Source organism: Halichoerus grypus, chromosome 10 (genome assembly GCF_964656455.1).
Source record: "Halichoerus grypus chromosome 10, mHalGry1.hap1.1, whole genome shotgun sequence".
In the NCBI taxonomy this organism is placed as follows: Eukaryota; Metazoa; Chordata; class Mammalia; order Carnivora; family Phocidae; genus Halichoerus; species Halichoerus grypus.
In genome coordinates this window covers 70187148-70207819 of record NC_135721.1, presented here as the reverse complement: position 1 = coordinate 70207819, position 20672 = coordinate 70187148, and the positions used below count along the sequence as shown (strand labels likewise).

The 20672-nt window shown below is 46.8% G+C and overlaps 1 protein-coding gene across 5 annotated transcripts in view; it reads left to right on the top strand.

Annotated features, from left to right (window-relative positions):
* The first annotated feature begins 5075 nt into the window (after positions 1-5075).
* Positions 5076-20672, top strand: part of STON1 (stonin 1) — a 48423-nt gene continuing 32826 nt past the window's right edge. The window contains exon 1 of one of the 5 annotated variants that reach the window (XM_036069216.2): positions 5076-5141. Coding sequence is in view for 2 of the 5 variants with exons in the window: in XM_036069214.2 (XP_035925107.1) it covers positions 19742-19796 (55 nt within the window). In the remaining 3 variants the exon portion in view is untranslated. Of the gene's footprint in view, positions 5142-19172; positions 19797-20672 lie in introns of those variants that run through there. The other 4 variants (XM_036069217.2, XM_036069214.2, XM_036069215.2 and 1 more) reach the window with 4 other exon arrangements.

Here is a 20672-nt window from a genome sequence, read left to right as displayed (position 1 = left end):
TGCAAAGTGAGAGGTGATTCTAGTCTAGGTACAGAATCGGGACTTAGATAGTTGCCTAAAGTCCATGTGGGAGTGAAACTAAAATGGAAAAAAAAAAAAAAGGAAAAAAGTATTTAATCATGCATTGCTTCCTGCGGAAGATGGAGTTTTCAGAACTTACTGAAATGACATGTCCTACTTTTTCCTTATGATGTACTACTTGCTAACTGTTGAAAATTTGGAAAATGAGGAAAAGTATCAAGAGCATACATTTCATTAGAGATTCAGCCATTAACATTTTTGTTTATCCCTGCTCTTGTTTCAGGCATATGTAAAGATGCATGTTTTTAATGAAAATTGGGATTATATGAAATTCCAAGTGAAGAAAAAAAGGCTCTTTAATAGGAAAGGGGTAGTGGTAAGCCTGCGGCACAACTCAAGGGGGCGCTGTTCACCTGAGCAGCCCCAGCGAGGCCAATACTCCCCGGGCACAACTGGAGGAACTGATGAACAGTATGTGTCTTGTTCTGTCATTTTAAACACCACCCCTCATTATGCTGTGGTAAGGAATACTGTTCACCTTTCAAGCTGATAAAACTGGATTCTCCATTGCTTTTGGTAAGAAACTAAGTCTATCATAAGTTAAACTAACAGATACTTTTAATAACATGACCATTGTCCAAATTCATTATCCATTAAATTGAAACAAAACAAATATGCAGCCACACTATTTCTGAACAAAAATGTGAGAAAAAATAAGTAAAATGAGGAGCCAGTTAGCTAAGAAAGCCAGCAAAACAGAGAGCAAAAAAATTCTTTCCACAGGACTATGAATTAAAGCCTTCTTTATAATAAAAATCCCCAGACAGAAAAATGTACGGTTTATAGTTTTGTTTTATGCAGAATTAAACCTGGAAGTTACTTCCAGCTCTTAAAAGCCTTCAAACTCCTCTGTAACTTGAACATATGAAGAGAGCCACTTGGTTGGTGATGGCTAAGAAACCATCTGGCAGAGCTGCCCTGACTAGGAGGTGTCTGTTCTGTGATGGCAGAGGCAGCTTCTGTTCTCGGCTAAGGGCCATGTCCTTGGCCACGGTGGTGATAAATGGAAAGCTTGTCAGTAGATGGTTGCCTGTGCCTTAAATTTTTAGGCAGTTTAGTAATTAGCTCCAAATTAGGAAATTAACTGGCAATCAAAGCATTAGAGCAGGAAAACCCATGATAGCTCTCCCAAATCTTTGAAAGAAAAGGCTATTAAACATCAGAATAACTTTTCCTAAGGAGAGGATTAGAAGAATGGACTCCTGGTGGAAACAGGCTGGGGGCTCTTGTCTTGTTTGTGGGCATAGGGGTCTTGAAAGGCACGTCCCCCACTTGGAACCTTTGTGTTTGTTTTACCAGGAGCTTTAATCTGAACCCACTGCTCCCTAAACACCATTGGAATAGCTGAGTGGTGACATACCGTTGGTCCAAGAATAGAAACCACACAGTTCAGTTAACTAACAAAGAACACAGTGTCACTCAGGGCTTGCTCAGATGCTAAGGCATATTCACCCTCTCTTCAGCTTTCTTTTATTTCTTCAGAACACCTCTTCTGTTAAACTAGCAGCATACCTCATGCAGTCATCATACTGTGTGCCGTCTCCCTGAGCAGCTACAGATGCCATGAGGCAGGAGCCATGCTTTTATCCATACTTTCCCACAGTGCCTAGCAGAATGTTTTGTAGCAAGTGGCCAAGAAATACTAATTGGATACATTTTAGGAAGCAGGCCAAGGGACTGGCCCACTGTATAGCTCAGGCCACAGCTAAGAGTATCCCATCCGCAGGATAAAGGATAGCCAGCCTTGGGCCATTCTGAAGTAAGTGATCATCCCTGTAACTATCATTGATTTTGATTGACATTCTCAGTGAAGACGTGTTTATCTCTGGAAATTTCTATCCAGAGAGTATTCAGGTTTCCTCATGGAGAAAGTTGTTTAAAAATCGTGTATTCTTCAAACATCAGGTCAGAATGCATCATATAGGTAAAACGGTGATGTTTTTCCCCCGTTTCATTTTCACTTTTGTTGAAGCTATCCACTGGGTAATATTTTTTTGAATATAGTTTTCCAAAAGCCCTCCCTCTGTCTTGAATGAATGTTGTAATATAAATAGAGATTTGTAAAGTTTTTAGAGAGGAATGTTTTTATCAAGTTTTTAGGGCTAAGCTTGTCCTAAATCTGAAGTCCTCACTTTTCCCAACCATGTCCCCTGCAGGCATTTCTGCAAACTGGTTTGAGTTTATATTAATGGATCCTGACTGTTTCAGCTGATTTGAGTTTTGTGGAATTCCAAGTTAATCTACTAGGTCATATCTGCAGACACTTTGGGGACCCTTTGTTAAACAGCACAGAAGTTTTAAATGATTTCTGTGAAGCCTGCCAGGAAAAGAAAAACTGTTAATAAAAAGGAGAATGAGTTAGTCTGAGAGTCTACTTATTATAGAGCAAGGAAAAGAACAGGAAGTGGAGTAAGATGGGCTACCAGCTGGTGATGGAGGGCTGTCGTGGCTTAGCTCTTGAGGCCAGGCTGAGCTGTTTACCACCAGATTTGGACACAAAGGGGCATTGCCAGAAAGGAGTCTTTGGAAATACGTGGTGGAGTTATAAGAAAGAAATCTGCATGCGAGAAAGTGGCCACCTTTGGGGCAACACTGAGTCACACAGAAAGGGGAGGGACAGTCCCTTGTAAAAGATAGGCGGTTTTCAACCAACTATATTTGGTCTTTAGAAAATGAGGGGACTGTACGTGTCAAAGTTTCCAAAGAGATTTCTTTCGCCAGGTGGGCAACCTACTATTCAAAGCCATACTACTTATTCAAAGATGGCAGAATTAAAAAGGTGCACTCAGAACTCTCTTTAAATGCAACGACGATTGCCATTTGTCAAGTATATTGTTTCCTCTATGAGTGCTTTCTCAAGTTGTTACCTGGGCATTTCCTGAGATATGCTGGCCTCCCCAGAAAGCCTCTTGACTTGCTCACAGGACAGAGGAGGTTCAATGTGGAGCTTCCCACATTGCCCAGGGTCAAGGCACCTTTTTCTTCCCTTCCTCTGCTTCCCTCTTCCTTTGTTCTTGCTCTGCACCTCTCTCAGCTCCTAACAGAAGGCTGACTTGGGGCCATCACCTGTCTGGTTCCACAGAAGACTCTGAAAAGCTGCCCATCAGTTCACTCCCTGTTCTCTCTTTTGTCCTTCTTCGACCCTTGACCATCACCGAGATGGTGGCTGGAGGAAATAGGGAAAAGAGTAGGACCCAGTCCCTTTTTCTGTTCGTTGAGGGTGTTTTAAGCATAAACACAACTAGAAATTTTATCTGAGAATAAAAGTATCCTAAATAGATCCTGGCGGTGTGACTTCAGGCACCGCTGTGCCCTCTCTGAATGTAGTTTCAGGCTGGTGGTTGAAAAGGATACAGAGTATCTTTTCTATTTCACCAAGGAACTCCATCCAAGGTCAAAAACAAGCCTACAGCCCAAAGAGCATTTAAAAGAGAATCACATTGGGTGCCTGGGTGGCTCAGATGGTTAAGCGTCTGCCTTCCGCTCAGGTCATGATCCCAGGGTCCTGGGACTGAGTCCTGCATCAGGCTCCAGCCTGCTTCTCCCTCTGCCTCTCATGAATAAATAAATAAAATCTTTAAAAAAAAAAGAGAGACTCACATTGCTATGCAAAGGCAAGGAAGTGTCAACGGAATTCCCTCACATCCTCTCCACCATCCAGGCATAGCACTTCAGGTTGACATGTTCACTAGAGCCTTCTAACTCCTCTCCTTGGGCTCAAGCTCTTTCTTCCCAGATAGTTTGTCTTTCAGACTGTTCAGTCAATATGCTTCAGTCGCCATTTTGAGTTCACCGGATTTACTGATACCTACTGTATGCCACGCTCTGGGAACACAGAAGTGAATAGGACACCACCTGGATCAAAATATTCCTTCGCTTAAAAATGTTCACGGGTTTCCTATTTTCTGCCGGTTCCACCTTCCCATTCAAACAGTTCCCACCTCCTCTAAGCTTTCCAGTCTTGCTGGCCTCCAAAGCACTAGTCCCAGGGCCTGGAATGGCCTCTTTTCTCCCCACTGAGTGTGTTCAAACCCAGCCCAAGCTTTCCATCCTGGGGTTGGATGTCCCTCCAGGATAAAAGGCACAGGCAGATCTCCTTTCATTCTGACTGGCTCCCAGTGAGGCAGCCCCACTTGTGCAAGAGGCTGAGATGCCAAAGGACTTGCTTAGAGGCAACTCCTAGCAGGTGATGGAGTCAGGACTAGAAGCCACCCTCTAACCTCTCCTGGGAGGACAGCTCCCCTTCTCTTCTGTACTCTGCAGGCAGCACACAGGGGGCATCTATCAGTAGTTACCTCCTGCCCCATCCACACAGCTTGGCCCTTCACAAGCCATCCAGTGGCCTCCGCCTAGGCACTGACTCACCAGGGAAGCTGAGGTTCTGTCTGTACCTCTCATCTTACCCTGACCAGGGCTGGTCCCACCTGCAGGGAAAAGAGGAGGCACTCAGGAGAGGCTTCAGAAATGATTCTTTAGTTCTCCTAATCACAAGAGAAAACCAAACAAAATAAACAAAAAAACTCTCTCAATGAAGCAACGCAGAAAGCATGACCACAGAGACACCCCCCCCCCCCAATCATCCCACCATCCCACCACCCAGAGATGATGACAAAGGCCCAGAAAGTGCAGGTTGGCTTCAGACCTGCCAAGGGTCCCAAACATGTGCTTCAAGGGGGTGTCCTATACCCATATATTGCAGCTCACATAAATCCCTCCCCACCAACTTCTGCTGGAGGGAGCATGCTCTCCCCCTCCTGGGGGCCGGAGACTCAAGGGAAGGGAGACGCGCCAGAGGGAAGAGAATGGAGAATCAGACACCAGAAAGACTTTGGGGGGATCCAGGGCGGGAAAGAGGGAGTGAGGGGAGAAGGGGGGCCGGCAGGGAACGGGGCGGGGGTGGAGCAGCGACTGGAGTCTCTGCGGAGTAGCCGCCCCCTCCCCGCCGCGCCACTCCTGCTGGCTCCGGGCCCTCCCCCTCCTCCCCCTCCCCCTCCCCCTCCTCCCGCTCCTCCTCCGCTGTGGATGGCGGCGGCCAGAGTCGGAGTCCCAGCGGCCTGCCCGTAAGTGACCAGCCCCAGGGGACAGTCGGGGAGGCATGGGGATCCCCCTCTCCAGGGTGGGGCCACCCCCACTTGGCAGGGAAAGTTTGCGGGCGGGGAGCTTGGGCGCCCCCGGGTCGCGGGCATCTCCCGGGCTCGCTGGGCGCCGTCAGCTGGCGCCCCATCTCCCTCCCCTCGCCCCTGTCGCCCCCTGAGGTGTCCCGGGCGGGCCCCGGCCGGGCTTCCCCTCCGCACCTCGGCCCTGGGGCCGCTGGGACCTGGGTCCGGCTCTGAAGAGATAGAAAACTCAAACAGCAAAGAACCCAGACACACTTCCGAGGGCGGGGAGCCGGGGGCTCGTACAAACCCGCGCGCGGTCCGGGCCTCCGCGACCTGAGTCCTCCTCCCTCGCGGGCTCTGGCTCCCCCCACCTCCGGGACTCTCACCTGCCTCCTTCCCGGCTTCGGCTCTTCGCGCTGCTGCCCCTCCCCCGCCCCTTGCCCGGCGAGGCTCTGGTCCCCCAGACTCCGGCCACAGCTGGTGTCTCCATCCCGGCTGTCCCCTCCCGGCTGTCCCCTCCCGCTCTAGCGGGCAATGACCCAGGACGAGGGGCCGCAGCCGCAGGGGCCTCCACACTTGCCCCAACATTTCCTGCACGAATGACGTTCACTGGGATTTGGTGTTGCGTCCTCCTCAGGACTCACAAACTCTACCTTGTGGGTCCAAGGGGAAATTAAAATATACCCCTCCTTAGGATTTTACTATTTCTGTTTGTTGGACAGTTTTGTTTTTTGTGTGTTTGTGTGTGTGTGTGTGTGTGTGTTTAGCCTTTCTAACTCTTTTTCCAATAATAATGTTACTTCACGTAATTAGCCTTTCTAATTTCGGAAAAAATTTAAAATCCAGGAAAAAATAATAAGAGAGAAAAAAAAAAGAATGCTGGCTAAAAATAGTGAGCAGAATCTGATCTTTGTAAAGTAAGTACTTCATTCCACAGTTAAGTGTTGTGGGAGGTGGGAGTTCAGATCGGCTTGTTTTCGGACTACCCCAAACAGACTGTTGGCCCCCCGCAGGCCAGAAGTTGTAATTTGCCTGACCGAAACCGCAGTGTTGGTTGGCATTCCCCAGCCTGGTGTGGGTGCTCCGCCTGTCTCTCCCCCTCTCCAGAGGGCTCCCCGTCTCTCTCCCACCTCCCCCACTCCCACGGTCTCATAAACAGTTGCAAAGTCGAGGCAGTGGAAGAGGCTAAAATGAGCAGGACCACAAAGGAAAAAACCAAAACAAAAACCAACAGCTTATTTTATTCCTGAGGCTCTTGCTTTAGCTTGCCTCTGATTGGGTGGAAGAATGTTTAGTTCATTTGTGTGGTTTTATGTCGATTCTCATTATGGTTGAATCAGTGTTTCCATGACAGGCTTAGTTCTCTGAGTGCCTAAAAGGAGCTCGTTAATTCTCAGATGGGTCTGGACAGATCAAGTCTGGAATCTGGAAGGTTTTTGTTTGGTTTTGTTTTAGGGATAGATCTGGGTTCATATGGCAAGCCTCTGCCCGCTCCCTCAGAACTGGAGAGAGGTGGGAGGGAGCCCAGTTGAGGTTTGTGTCTCCATGACTAAGAAGGAAGAGCTTCCCGGAGAAGTGAGCTGTGTGAGCAGGATCACAGCGGGTGTTGAACTTTTATTGTTTTTAGGGAGAGAGCTCTTCTCAAGAACTTCAGCCATTCCTGTTTTCTGTATGAACACTCAACGTGGTTATAACAAATGTATTAGGTGCTGAGCAACCTTTCAAAACAGGGCAAGATATTGAACTATTTGGAAATAAAGATTTATGGGGGGGTGGAGGAGCAGAGGGAGAGGGACAAGCAGACTCCCCGCTGAGCATGGAGCCCGACTAGGGGGTGGTCCATCCCAGGCGGTGGTCCATCCCAGGACCAGAGATCCTGACCTGAGCTGAAGTCAGCTGCTTACTGAGTCACCCAGGCACCCTGGAGATAAAGATTTCTTTAAAAAAAAAATTGTTTTTTCATTGGAAGTAAAGGAGTTTAGTTTAAAAAGGATGTAATTCATTTTTCTTCAGTGATTTTGACAGTTCCCCATTAGTGTGAGTTAGTAAGGTTTTACGGTGGTCTCAAAATGTCATTGATAAGGAAGTGTGTTTGACTTTCATTCAAGTAGAAAGCCTGTAAGTTTTGAACTTGTTTGCCCTGTTGCTTAGAAAAACAATGCACTCAGATAAAAATCTTTTGTCTCTTCCTCTTCCTGAGAATTTTTAATAGTATATTTAATGCTCTAGATGTCAGCCTTATGCTGCTGGGAAAGAAATTGCCTTTCAGCCTCGTTTAGCTTCTGTGCCGCTTCATGGAATCTTGTTGAACTGGGTGGTTTGCTGTGCCGCCCAACAGGCTGTCCTGCATGATGGCGACATAATGCAGGCCTGCTAGTAAGGTGAAGGCCAAGGAGCAGGTAGTCTGGGTGGTAAGAAGAAGCTGCATCCCCAGTCAGCCAACAGAAAGCAGCCACTTGTCATCTGGAGGGGCAGATGAGTTGGAAATACATGAAGTGTGGCGTCTGCAGAGCGGAAGGAGGACAGGGGTTGTTAAGAAGTAAAAGTGGCCTTTCAAAATCATATTGTATAAGAATACTGAATTACGTAGAACATGCTTTGGGTATGGTGTTAAGTTTTAAAAGCAAGTTATGAAATAGAAAGCACTGTAATCTCACTCTTTGCAAATACATCCAGAAAATATTGGAATTAGACACATCAAAGTGGATGGTCGGATTAGAGGTGCTTTTGAGTTTTTTTGTGCTTGCCGGTATTTGTCAGATTTTTTGCAGTAGTAATAGCTACCATTTATTGAGTATAAAGCACTTGCATATGGTGTTTCATTTTAAAACTCTGTGAGGTAAGTACTGTTATTATGCTCATGAAACCATTATTCTCATGCAACTAAATTCAGAGGGGTAACTCGCCAGGGTTGTATAGCCACCATGTGCTAGAATCAGATCTTGCATTCAGGTCGGTGCCCAAAGTCTGTACATCTCAGGCACTACTGTCTACCATCTTCCAGCCATGTACTCTTCATACGATCTTAATTATAAGAAAAAAATATATAGAAAAGAGAAGGCCAAGTATTTTGTGCTTTAGTAAGAACTGATATTTTGGTTAATTGTAAAATGTCTCTGGCTTCCATCTCTGCTGTCTCTCATTATCACTTCTCTTTGGAAGTCCTTGGGAATTGCTCCATACTTAGCCAGAGGTAGCTCACCTTCCCTCGGGAGCCAGCTGTACCCGCAAAAGGTACCCCAAATTCATTGGAAGCTTCCGAAGCAGCCTGGAGTTCCAGGAACTCCATGGGGTTCTAGGGCAGTCCTGGTAGAAGGCAGGATTTTTAAAGTAGATCAGGCAAATCATGTCTTCAGAGCTCTGCCAGTATGGGCTTTCATTGTTTTTGACATTGTCAGGGGAGCGTGATGGGTAGGAAGACCCAGGGGTAGCTCCCAGGCTCCCACTTGCCTGTGTGTTACATGGACTGTCAGGGTGGATAGGTAAAGGATTTACCATGGAACAGGAAAGAAAGAGAACAGCTTATTACCTCTTGGTGCTTATTACTATGAAAGCACAATCAGATATATATTTTTTTAAGACTTCAATTATTTATTTGACAGAGAGAGAGAGCACAAGCAGGGGGAGCAGCAGAGGGAGAGGGAGAAGCAGGCTCGCCACTGAGCAGAGAGCCTAACTTGGGGCTTGGTCCCAGGACCCTGGGATCATGACCTGAGCCGAAGGCAGACACTTAACTGACTGAGCCACCCAGGTGCCTCACAATAAACTATTTTTTGGAAGCTTGGCTATGTGGGTGATCCCATGCATTGGCAAAATGAATTGGTTTAGTGGAGGTGGAAATATTCAGTGTTTTCTGAGTGATTCTAGGGGTAGTCTGGGAAAAAATGCCCACATCCTGTACTACCATGTACCCTCACAGCAGCTGGGCCCCCAGAGGTCACCTTAGCCATCCTCCTCCTGGAAAGTACCTGGAGATCCCCAGAAGCTTGGGCTTTTTTTAAAAAAAACATATGGTTGTTCAAATAACACACCTTAAGTAGGAGGCTTTATCTCTTCTATTCTTCAAGGAAGAGATTCTGGAAGTGTAATGCTTCTAAATCGCATTGTTGAAAAAAAAAACTGTAAGAGTCAAGGACTTCTTTCTCAAATTATCATACTTGGACCAATGTTCCAGATCTTGTATCCACTTAACTATGTGGGAAAGGTCTTTCTGGTCTCAGGGTCAGGAATGGTTCTTGTGAGCAACTTGGCTGTTTTGTCTTGTGGATTCTGTGAGTCCTTTAATTGACCGTTTCCCGTTTCTTATTTGGCCCAAAGGAAGCACATAACCAACTTAGTGGCCTGCTTCTAGCATGTATATAGGATGTTATTAGACATCTTGTATTTTCTGTGTGTACTTTTCCTTTAGTCCCACTTTTCTCACCTACTTTATAGGCACCCCTCAGAGATATTGCAGATTTGGTTCTGGACCACTGCAGCAAAGTGAATATTGCAGGGGCACCTGGGTGGCTCAGTCGGTTAAGCGTACGACTCTTGGTTTCGGCTCAGGTCATGATCTCAGGGTCCCGGGATCCGGCCCCGTTTTGGGCTCTGCACTCAGCGTGGAGTCTGCTTAAGGTTCTCTTCTCCCTCTGCCCCTGCCCCCATGCTCTCTCTCTCAAAATAAATAAATATAATCTTTAAAAAAAAGTGAATATTGCAATAAAGGGAGTCAGATGAATTTTTTGGCTTCCCAGTGCATAAAAATGTTATGTTTACACTATACTGTACTTTATTAAGATGCAATACCATTACATCTAAAAAAAACAATGTACATACCTTAATTAAGGAAATACTTTATTGCTAAAAAATGCTAACCATCATCTGAGCTTTCAGTGAGTAGTAATCACTAATCACAGATCACCATAACAAATATAATAATAATGAAAAAGTTTGAGGGGCACCTGGGTGGCTCAGTTGGTTGAACATGCAACTCTTGGTTTTGGGTCAGGTCATGATCTCATGGGTCCTGGGATTGAGCACCGCATCTGGCTCCCTGCTCAGTGGGGAGTCTGCTTGAAAATTCTCTCCCACTGCCCCTCCCCTCACTCTCTCTCTCTGTCAAATAAATGAATAAATCTTAAGAAAATAATAACGAAAACGTTTGAAATATTGTGAGAATTACGAAAGTGTGACACAAGGACCTGTGAGCGAATGCTATTGCAAAAATTGTGTCGATAGACTTGTTTTATGCAGGGTTGCTGCAAACCTTCAATTTGTAAAATATGCAGTATCTGCAAAGTGCAATAAAACGAGGTATGCCTATACATTGTTTTATTTATTCAGTGCAGTTTGGAGACTGCTACTTAGGACACTCCACTTCTTCCTTCTGAGTTCATTTTTCTTCATTTTTCTTCATGTGAATTTGGAAGTTCTTTCATAAAAGGGCTCTGGTAAACTTGAAAGTATTGATATTCCTGAAAATGTCTTTATTTTGCTCTTACAAAGGAGAGTTTGTAGAGTTTTTAGACTCACAATGATTTCCCCTGAGTACTTGAAGATATTACACCATTGTCTTGCATCTGGTGCTACTCCTACGGGTACCAGGTAACCTTGGGAAGTCTCCTTGTCTGTAAAATAGATAATTGTATCCTTGTCTATAAAATTTCTCTTAGTCTCCTTGTCTATAAAATAGATAATAGTACCCACTTCGAGGATAATTGGAAGAGATAATGTATACGAAATGTTAGAATAGTGCCTGCCATATAAGGAAGCACACACTAATTGCTAGCTCTGACAATTACTTTTATATTTTTTTCATAATTTTTTGGTTTCCTTGGATTTTACTAGTTCATATAAAAGTTAGTTTGTCTAGTTGCACACAAAGACTAAATTGTGTTGGGATTTTTTTTTTTATTGCAGTTGCATTCACATTGTATTCCAGGGAACTGATACCTTTACAGTATTAGGTCTTCCCATCTTCTCCTTTTATTCAGGTGGATGGTGACTGGTGATTTTTCCCTGCTAATGTCTTATACAACTTTTGCTGCATTTATTTCCTATGGGTTTTGTTGATATTTTAGATGATATCTTTTTTATTATTATTGGCTTTTTGCTGGCTCACAGAAACATTTCTGATTTTGGGATTTTGGTCTTATATCTAGCATCCCAGCTGACTTCTCTTATTAGTTCTCAGAGACTATTTCTAGATATTATAGAGTTTTCTAGGTAGACAATCACAAAATGATACTAATTTGTCTTTTTCTTTTCATTCCTTATGACTCCTTATGATCTTTTTCTTGTCTTATTGCATTGGGTAGACCCTCCAGTACAACGTTCAATAGTAACATTGGTAGCTGACCAACTAGTATCCTAACTCACATCTGTGTTGAAAGAAAAGACTTTGTGGAGAGGTTCCTGTTCCCTTTGGTCATGGAGATGATGTTCTCCCTCTGCTGGGCATGTGAGTTTACCTGTGTCTCTAACAGTGCAGACAGATTTATACTGAATGATTGACTCTTTGTACGTGGCTGGCAGCATCTCTGGGAATGTTTGGTATCAGCAGAGCCTGTTTATAGGAAATATTTAAGGAAATCTATATAAGCATATCTTTCCCATACCCTCCCAACAAAACCTATTCATTTAAAGAAACTAAATCAGCAGATGTCCTTGGCCTTCTCCTGTGGTCCTCACATCAGCCCTATGTGATAATGGAAAAAAAAATGGAGTTTGGAGTCAGGCAGACCTGGGTTTGAGTTTAAGCTTTGCCACTAACTAGATGTGCGGCTATCTTAGTGTGTTTGGGCTGCTATAACAAAGTTCCACAGACGGGGTGGCTTGCAAACAACAAAAGTTGATTTCTCATGGTTCTGGAGATTAGCGGTCCAAGGTGAGGGGGCCAGCATGGTTCTGGTGAAGACCCTCTTCTGGGTTGCAGACAGCCATCTTCTTACTATGTGCTCACATGGTAGGAGGGGTGAGGGAGCTGTCTGCTGCCTCTTCTTCTAAGGGCACTGATCCCATTCAAGAGAACTCCACCCTCATGACCCAATTACCTCCCAAAGGCCCCATCTCCTAATCCCATCACCTTGGGTGTCAGGATTTCAACATTTGAATTTTGGGAGGGGACACAAACTTTAAGACCATGGCAGTGGCCTTAGGCAAGTTACTTAACATCTCTGAGGCTAAGTTTCCTTCTCTATAAAACAGTGGTAACAGGACCTGCCTTAAAAAGTTGTTCTGAAAATTAAGTGAGATAATAGGAAATGATAGGAACCAAGTGCTTGACATTTGTTGAGGCTCACAGATGGTGGTCTCCTGTCATCTCCCCTCTCCTGCTCCGTTTCTTTCGAATCAGGATTGTGCTTCAGACTAATCAGAAAGACTTCTGGGGAGAGGCCATGGGTATACCTCCTAATAACTTATGTTTTCTTGGTAATCAATGTAGATTTCTCTTGGATAAATTTCCTTAATACTTTGAATTACCATTTTGATTTTGCTTCTGTATCAACAGCTCTTAGTTGCCCTCCCAGTCTGCTGATGGACCTTACTATTGAATAACCATGTTATTCCTTATGAACCATGTCCCTCTTAACCACAAGTCTCTCTCTTTGCTTTATTACTTGGTGTTCCTGTCCTTCTGAAGATAAAAACTCTTTATTTCCTTATTGAAGAAAACACTTCAATACAAAGACCCCAGAGAGAGTCTGTAAGAAGTGAATAACAAAACAACTTCTGGGACTAGGTATTCACAGGAGGGATCATAAAGTTCCTGAGCAATTGAAAGGTTGTTAGGGTTGGGGAATTGACAAAGAAGAGGCAGCCATAGTGGGCAGAAGAATGGAAGGTATCCCTTGAGCGTTTCACAAGACCTAAAATCTGCCATTTTACAATGTCATTTATCTGGGCCCTATGGAATCTGTACTTGGCCCAGAGCTTTTCTGCAAGTGTCTTATCAGGCATAATAATGATAAGCAATGACTGTTCTTTTTTTTTTTTTTAAAGATTTTATTTATTTATTTGACAGAGACAGAGACAGCGAGAGCAGGAGCACAAGCAGGGGGAGTGGGAGAGGGAGAAGCAGGCTTCCCGCCGAGCAGGGAGCCCAATGTGGGGCTCCATCCCAGGACTCCGGGATCATGACCTGAGCCGAAGGCAGACGCTTAACGACTGAGCCACCCAGGCACCCATGACTGTTCTTAAGTACAGGAAAAGAACATCAGGGAAACAAAACATAATTGGAATTACGGGGATGTGCCTCCATATAAATATCTGGAACACAAAAATAACTTTTCCATAGCAGAGCTAAACCAAGAGTTTCATGGAAGCAACACTGAGCATCTAATTTAAAACATCCGTAGCCCAGGAACTCAGGACTGTCACACTGGCCTCTGTGTATCCCTTAGAGAGTGTTTTTCCCTAGCTCAGGTAACTCATACTCAGAAATGTGGAGGCGCTAGAAGAGGTAACAGGCTACAAACCTTGCTTTGGTTGGCCTCAGTTTCGCGTTAATACCCCAGAGAGAAATGTTTCAGTCTCACATCTTTACAACTGAGACCCTCCCCTGGGGCAGCTCCAGGCCTGTTGCTTGTTTGTGGCTTGAAGCAGAACCTTGTAAATTTCGTGAACATTCCCCTGGTGGCTGCCGGATGGGCGGGGCTTCAGTGGAGGGTGCCTGGTCTGGGTCATTGTAAGTAGCACAGTGGCTACTTCCCAGGTGCTCTTGATTTTCAGAAAAAAAAATTTTTTTTTTAAAGATTTATTTATTTGACAGCACAGTAGGCAGAGCAGCAGCAGAGGGAAAGGGAGAAGCAGGCTCTCTGCTGAGCAGGGACCCCGATGCGGGGCTCGATCCCAGAACCCTGGGATCATTACCTCAGCCGAAGGCAGCCACCCAACCGACTGAGCCACCCAGGCGCCCCCAGAAAATTATCTTGAGGGAAAAAAAAAAGTGATCAGGCGGTCCCGGGAACTGGGCGATAATGTCAGAATCCTTCAATTCCAAGAAGGCTCGGACTTGCCTAGATAGGCGTTTTTCTCCCATGAGGAAAGAACTTATTTTAGGCTTCCGGTCTCATCCTCTTTATCATTCTTATTTGACTCTAAACTCCCAGCGGCAGTGGCTCTGTGGCACTCGTGATGGGGTTTACCCGGGTTTAAACAGCCCCCTGCTTGTCACCATCTGCCTGCTTCCCACCCACACATTCATTCCCCTCTCCTGCCAGATGTTCTGCCTAACTGCTCACACGTGCCCATCCGCAGGCACACGTGGGCTTCAGCCCGCCGCGGGGCGGGCACCCTGCTGTCCGCCGCACCGATGGTGGCCCGCGTGTTGCCCGTCTGGCCAGAGGGGGCGCCTTCCCCGAGTCTCAGGAGAGAGTGCGGCCGGGGCGACCTCACTGCTCTCTGCCTCCAGAGACAGGAGACCCATAGAAGCTCACCGCCTGAGACAGGTGCCAGCTCTTTTATGGGCTTCCAAGTTGGCTGAGCTCTTTACCTTCTGTTCTTGTGAAGAACTGGTTTTTGGGTTTTTGTGTGTGTGTGTGTGTTTTAAGATTTTATTTATCTGAAAGAGGGGAGCTGCAGAGGGAGAGGGAGAAGCAGGTTCTCCACCAAGCAGGGAGCCCGATGCGGGACTAGATCCCGGGACCTGATGGATGTTGGTCATGCATGCAACCACCACTTACTGAGCAGCTGCTCTGTTTGAGGCTCCTGCACCTCACAACTGGTCACAGAGCTACAGCTCACATCGCTTTTCTGTGGCCACGGTGGATGGTGGTGGTGATGATGTCGTTCTGCAAAGCTTTGGGCAACCAGCCCCTGTGCCATGAGAGATGTACATGAAAGGCAATCTCTTGTCTTCTCTCCTCTCGTATTTCAGACTTTAAAACCACGTGTGTGCAGGCAGGAGCCCTCACGTTCAACCCTGGTTTCTTTCCTGCATTCCCACTATCGCTCCTATCTGGTTCCCTGTCTCCGACCTCCCCACCTTGCAGTCTGTCCTCCACGGTCAGAGCTTTCTTTCCAAAATTCTGATCTAATCCTGTTTCCCTTCTCTAAAGTCTTTCACCAAATCCCATTGCCTTTAGGATAAAATCAGCTCTGTTGGCATGATACAGCAGGGCTTCCGTAGCTTTCTCACCTATCGGCCTCTTTCCAGGCAGTGCCCACGTAAGTCCTGCCTCCAGCCGGGCTGTCCACCTGCAGAATCAGGCTCTCTTCTGCTGCCCTGTCTTTGTGCACACACTCACCTCTCTCCGGTCTGCTCTGCCTGATCAATTGATATCAGCCTTCAGGATTCAGCTTACAAGCCTGCTCTTCCCGAGGCCTTTTCAAACCACCAGGACAGGCGGTTTCATTCCCTCACCACGTGGACATACGCATACCACTACGTGGACTTACTACCATCACTCTCCCCAATCTTAACCAAGCATCTGGCCGTGGGTCCCCGTGGTACCCTGCATTAACAAAACGTGGGAATTGTCTGTGCTAGACAGAGAATGTGCTGCAGTAAGGGACTGTGACTGTTTTCACTTGTACCAGCGTGGAGCATGACGTTAAGGATGCTCAGCTATCACCGGTGAGTGAATGTGTGCATGCATGAAAGAATTAATTAATCCATACACACATCGAGATGCGGTCCCTATGGGAAGCTTACTCCAAATCTCACTGAGAACATTTGCAAAGCACATAGTAGGTGTTTAGTGAATGTCTGTTGAGTCAAAGAAAGAATGAGTGCACATACACACAAACTGTGGAAAATTTACCCCAAAATGTACTGAGAAGAGAGCCACAAGATAACTTCGCTTCCTCTTGACTGCAGTGGAAGGAATGTGGGACTGAACAATCAAAGATTAGAGTTTCTCTTCATGGCTGTGTTCCTTGAGTGAATCCTTTTACCCCTTTGGCCCTCTGTTTCCTCATCTGTCAAATGAGGTGTTAGAACATATATTTAATGCCTATCGAACATTCTAGATTCAGTCTTTAGCGGGCCTAAAGTCAAACAACTAGCTGCTTTCTATGAAGTGGCATGAATTTGGGACTCTCATTTTTTGGTCTCATTGTGGAGTATGTTTATGATAAGCCCTTAGCAGTGGGCAGAGCCACAGAGCTGGGACCCTCTTGGACCAGAGTTTGCCTAAAGAGGTAGGAGGAGGCCAAGACTTAGTTGGAAAGCAAACACAGCTAGGGGGTCACGGCCAGGATGAGATGCTCTGAGCAAGGCAGGGGCAGCAGTCTGAGGTCACAGCTGGCCAGAGATTACCAGGAACAAAGCCTTGAAGGGGGCTTGAGAATATGCTTTCAGGGGTGTGTTGAAAATGCGTCCCCCTCCTGGGCAAGTCTGTGGGAAGACTTGCAGGTCATCAGGACCAGCTGTCTCCAGTTGGCTGAGGATGGGTAGGTGAAAAGCCAGTGTCCCCACAGAGCAGAGATGGAAGCCAGGAGGAGGTTAATTTGGGGTTAATAGGAGGGAGAAGAGTTTAATCCTGTCCAAATGATAATGAAATGAACTCACTTATAAAGTGATGTGGTCTCCATTACTGAAAGAGTTCACGGAGCAGCTGAATGATTCCTCAGCAGAGATGTTGTATTAGAGATTCCTCACTTGTGAAGGTTGGACCAGATGATGTTCAAAGTATTTTTCTGATTCTGAGAGAGCCTTAGCTTCTCGTGTCCTCCCCAAATCTTGTTTGGGGACACACTTTCAGATTTCATAGTCCATCTTTCTGGGACGTGGTCTCAGCACACCCCACTGTCCTGGTGACCAGCCTTTGGGAACTCTACAGTCTTTGAATGTCCCCCTTAAAGCAGAGCACTCTGGATTGGACGTCGTGTGCCAGACTGTGGCCTGGCCGGCGTCTCTCTCGGGACATTACAAATTTTTGAGGGTAGTGGGCCTATTAATTCCTCATCTCTCTCCTCACTCTGAGCTGAGCTGTGAAAGCAAACAGCAGTGAGCCTCGGCTTCTGGTAGGTCTCATACCACCGCAGGTGGTAGATGGACTTCATTTCCTTCCATCCACTTTACTCTGCTGGCCTTGAACTTCATGTGTCTCTGTGGCAGATCTTCTCATCCAGATATGGACTCTCAGGCTTGGGGGATACTTTCTGTACTGGGAACTTCCATGGCATTCCATCGGGGCCTTCTCAAGTGCCTCCCATTTCACCCCAAATGCAGCTCTCTTATTTGTTCCTGGTTCCCCTTCACGTGTCTTTTGCATCTCTCCTCTCTCAGCTCCCCGTGCCTGCTGAATACTACAACATTCCAACTTGTGTAGTGTTTTTCTTTTCAAATTCTTTGCCTTCTTGGCATCCTGGTGAATAGGAATGTGGATGGCTTGTCAGTTCCATTGTGCATATGAAGAAAAATGCCCAGCGAGGTTAAGCGATGCGCTTAATTTCCTGGCAGGGCCAGAGAGGCGGGAGCCTGGTTTCCTAACTTCCGGCCCAGGCCCCCCGCCCCTCCCCGGAGCTCATGCTGCATTTGCTCATGGCACTAGAGTCCCAAAGAGCATTAAACTTTGCTCTGTGTGTGGTCATTGTACCAAAAGAGTTTACCCGGGGAACAATCCCAGGCCTCTAGAGACTCTGGAGACCACACTGAAATAAACGAACAAGAGTAAAAAGAGCAAAAGAATTTACAGAGTGCTTCATATTTTTCAAAGAAGCTCCTGAGTCCTTCACCTTTTATGATGCTCCCCAAAGCCCTTTGAGGTGGAAGAGCTCATGTGAGCCTCATTTTGCAGGGGAGGGTCTTGGGTGGAGTCCAGGCCTGAGGTTGGGGGAGGAGGCCCTGGGCAGACACTGGCTTCTCGTCCACAAATTTTCCCTGTGGCCATGTTCCATGAAAACCAGGAAAAGGGAATGAGTTGTTTCCCTCTGGTATCAAAGGCAGTGGAGACCTAAGGTGCAGGCCTAGTGTTCTGGGCTTGGCATTTGGCCCAAGAGGGAGCCTCAGGCCATGATTGGATGTGGGAGCTGGGCCACGGGGCTGGGGTAGGGGCAGTGGGGCAGACTCTGATCCTGGAAATCAGGCTGGCTCCAGTAGACTGGAATATAAGGCCCGATGGGAAGGAAGCGTGCAGGCTGGGAGAGTTGGTTGTTAAGATTTGGGTGAGGTGGGCTGCAGAGAGCAGATTGCCTTCTAAGATCTGGTGGATACACCAGTGGGGATTCTGCCATGTGGAGAGGTACTGCTGTCACCAGATGTGAGCCTTGTTGTAATCTTGGGGGTATTTGGCCATTTATTCAGCAGGTACCAGCAAGCACCTACTGAACATAAGAAAATGTCTAACCTATTTATAGTTTAGTTTTTCTTACGAGGACTTCCTATATATGTGTCTATATCTGTCTGTCTATATCTATATTTGTATCTATATCATCTCACATATAGTTACTCTTGTTAAGCACATAATGAAACCATGGGAGCACAAAGTATTTTCCTTCATTTATCATTATGAAACTGAGACCCAAAGAGGGTAATTAGTTTGCTTAAAGCCCCGCAATTACTTAGAAGCTGAGCCAGGTTCAAAATCCATGTTTCTTGAACTCTTTTATTGGTGCTTATAACTGCTTTCCCCATGGTAAGCAGTTTCAAACCTTCAAGGTTGTAGGCTTTGAAGAGAAATAGAGACAAACACTTTTGTAATTAATACTCGGGGTTTTGCTTTATCTTTAAAGGCTGGTAAAGCTAAATGCAGAGTCGAACCATAATGTGAGCCCTTTTTGTTTCAATCCCAGGTGGGCATTGGTATGGTGGTTATTCACTCTTTAAGTCAAGCAGAAACAAGTCCTCTCAGATTTGGAATTAATGTCTGTGCTCTGCGGCACCCTGACCTGTGCCCCAGCGGAGCAGTCCAGCAGGAAGAGAGCATTGGGTTTCCTTGGCAGAGTGATTAAGGGTGAGAGGGCGAGGTCATGGTTCAGCCAGCCTGGCTTCTCCTGTAGTGAAGGAAGGTCGCTATCCTAAAGCCCCCAGGGCTCAAATCTGTAACTCAGCTCCCCCCTCAGTCCCCCACAGCCCGTTAGGGCGCAGGCCTGAGCCCCTCCAACCCCAGCTGCCCCCCTAACGGGCACACGAGGCTCTACTGCCCTAAGCCCTGGGAACTGAGCCCGACAAGCTGAGCCGGGCTGATCCCTGAGATAGCTCGTCCTATTGGCTCAGCCTGGTACCCAGCACGCCCTTCCCAAAGGCCCTCCCTCCCCCACGTGGAAGTCCGCTCAGCGGCGGCTGGGTCCGGGTGGGGCTTCCATGCAGATCCTGCGCTTCCCCGAAAGCCTGGGCCTGGCTGTGGATTTTTCCCTGTCAGATTGTCCCGCTGCTGCTACCTCCCCCTTCTCTTTCCAGCCAGAAGCAGCCTTCCTGCACTTTCCCTGGCCCAGTTCTTTCCCTACAGGGAGCCCGTAAGAACCTCGGACATGGCCCAGAACCTGGCTTCAGCGTCAGGGACATTTTTCACTCATTCGCCTATCAGCCTGTGCCAGGGCAGGGCACCCCGGCATGAGTAAGATCCTGCCAGCCTCTGTCCGGGGGTCGCGCCCAGCCTAGAAGGGAGACCCCAGGAGACACCCAGCCTGCTGTGATGAGTGCTACTGGGAACTCCAGCCTGGATTCCTGGCTGGTCACCCACTCTGGAGGTTAGTGCCCTGGTGCTGTGTGTTTGTGCCGGACTTCCCAGCTCTCGAAGTCTGCCTTTCGGGCCTTGCTCTGCCGAGCCGTGGCGGCATTGCCCACTGCCCCACGTACGTATTGCTGTCCACCCATTGACGGATGAATGGATACACAGACTGGGGTATGCATGTACAGTGGAGTGTTTTTCAGCCTTAAAGAGGAAGGAAATCCTGGCATATATTTCAACATGGATGAACCTTGAAGACATTATGTGATGTGACATAAACCACTCACAAACAGGACAGATATTGTAGGATTCCCCTTATATGAGGTCCTTAGAGTAGTCAGATTCACAGAGACAGAAAGGAGAATGGTGGCTGCCAGGGGCTGGGGTGGGGCTTGCACAGTTCAGAGTCTTAATCTGGAAAGATGGAAAGTTCTGGAGATGGATGGTCATGATGGTTGCACAACCATGTGGTTGATTGTACTTAATACCACAGAACTGCACTCTTTAAAGCAGTTAAAAGGGTAGCTTTTATGAGAATGTACATTTTACCACACAAAAAAGTGTAGAGGCTTAGAATCACAATTTCATATTATCTCTTCTGGTTCTTTGGGTTGACTGGGCTCAGCGGGGTGGTTCTTGCTTCGAGTTTCTCATATGGTTGTAGTCAGATGGCAACTGAGGCTGGAATCACTGAAAGCTCCAGTGGCAGGATGTCCAAGATGGCATCCCAGTGTGGCTCCCCCACCTAGCATGGGCTTCGTATGCGGTGGCTCAGGGCTCCCACAAAGCAGGAAAGGCAGCCTCTTGGTCGGGTCTATGGCTAGGATTGTCACAGTGTTCCTTCTACCACACTGTATCGGTCTGAGCAGTGACAGGCCCACCCCGGGGAAGGGGG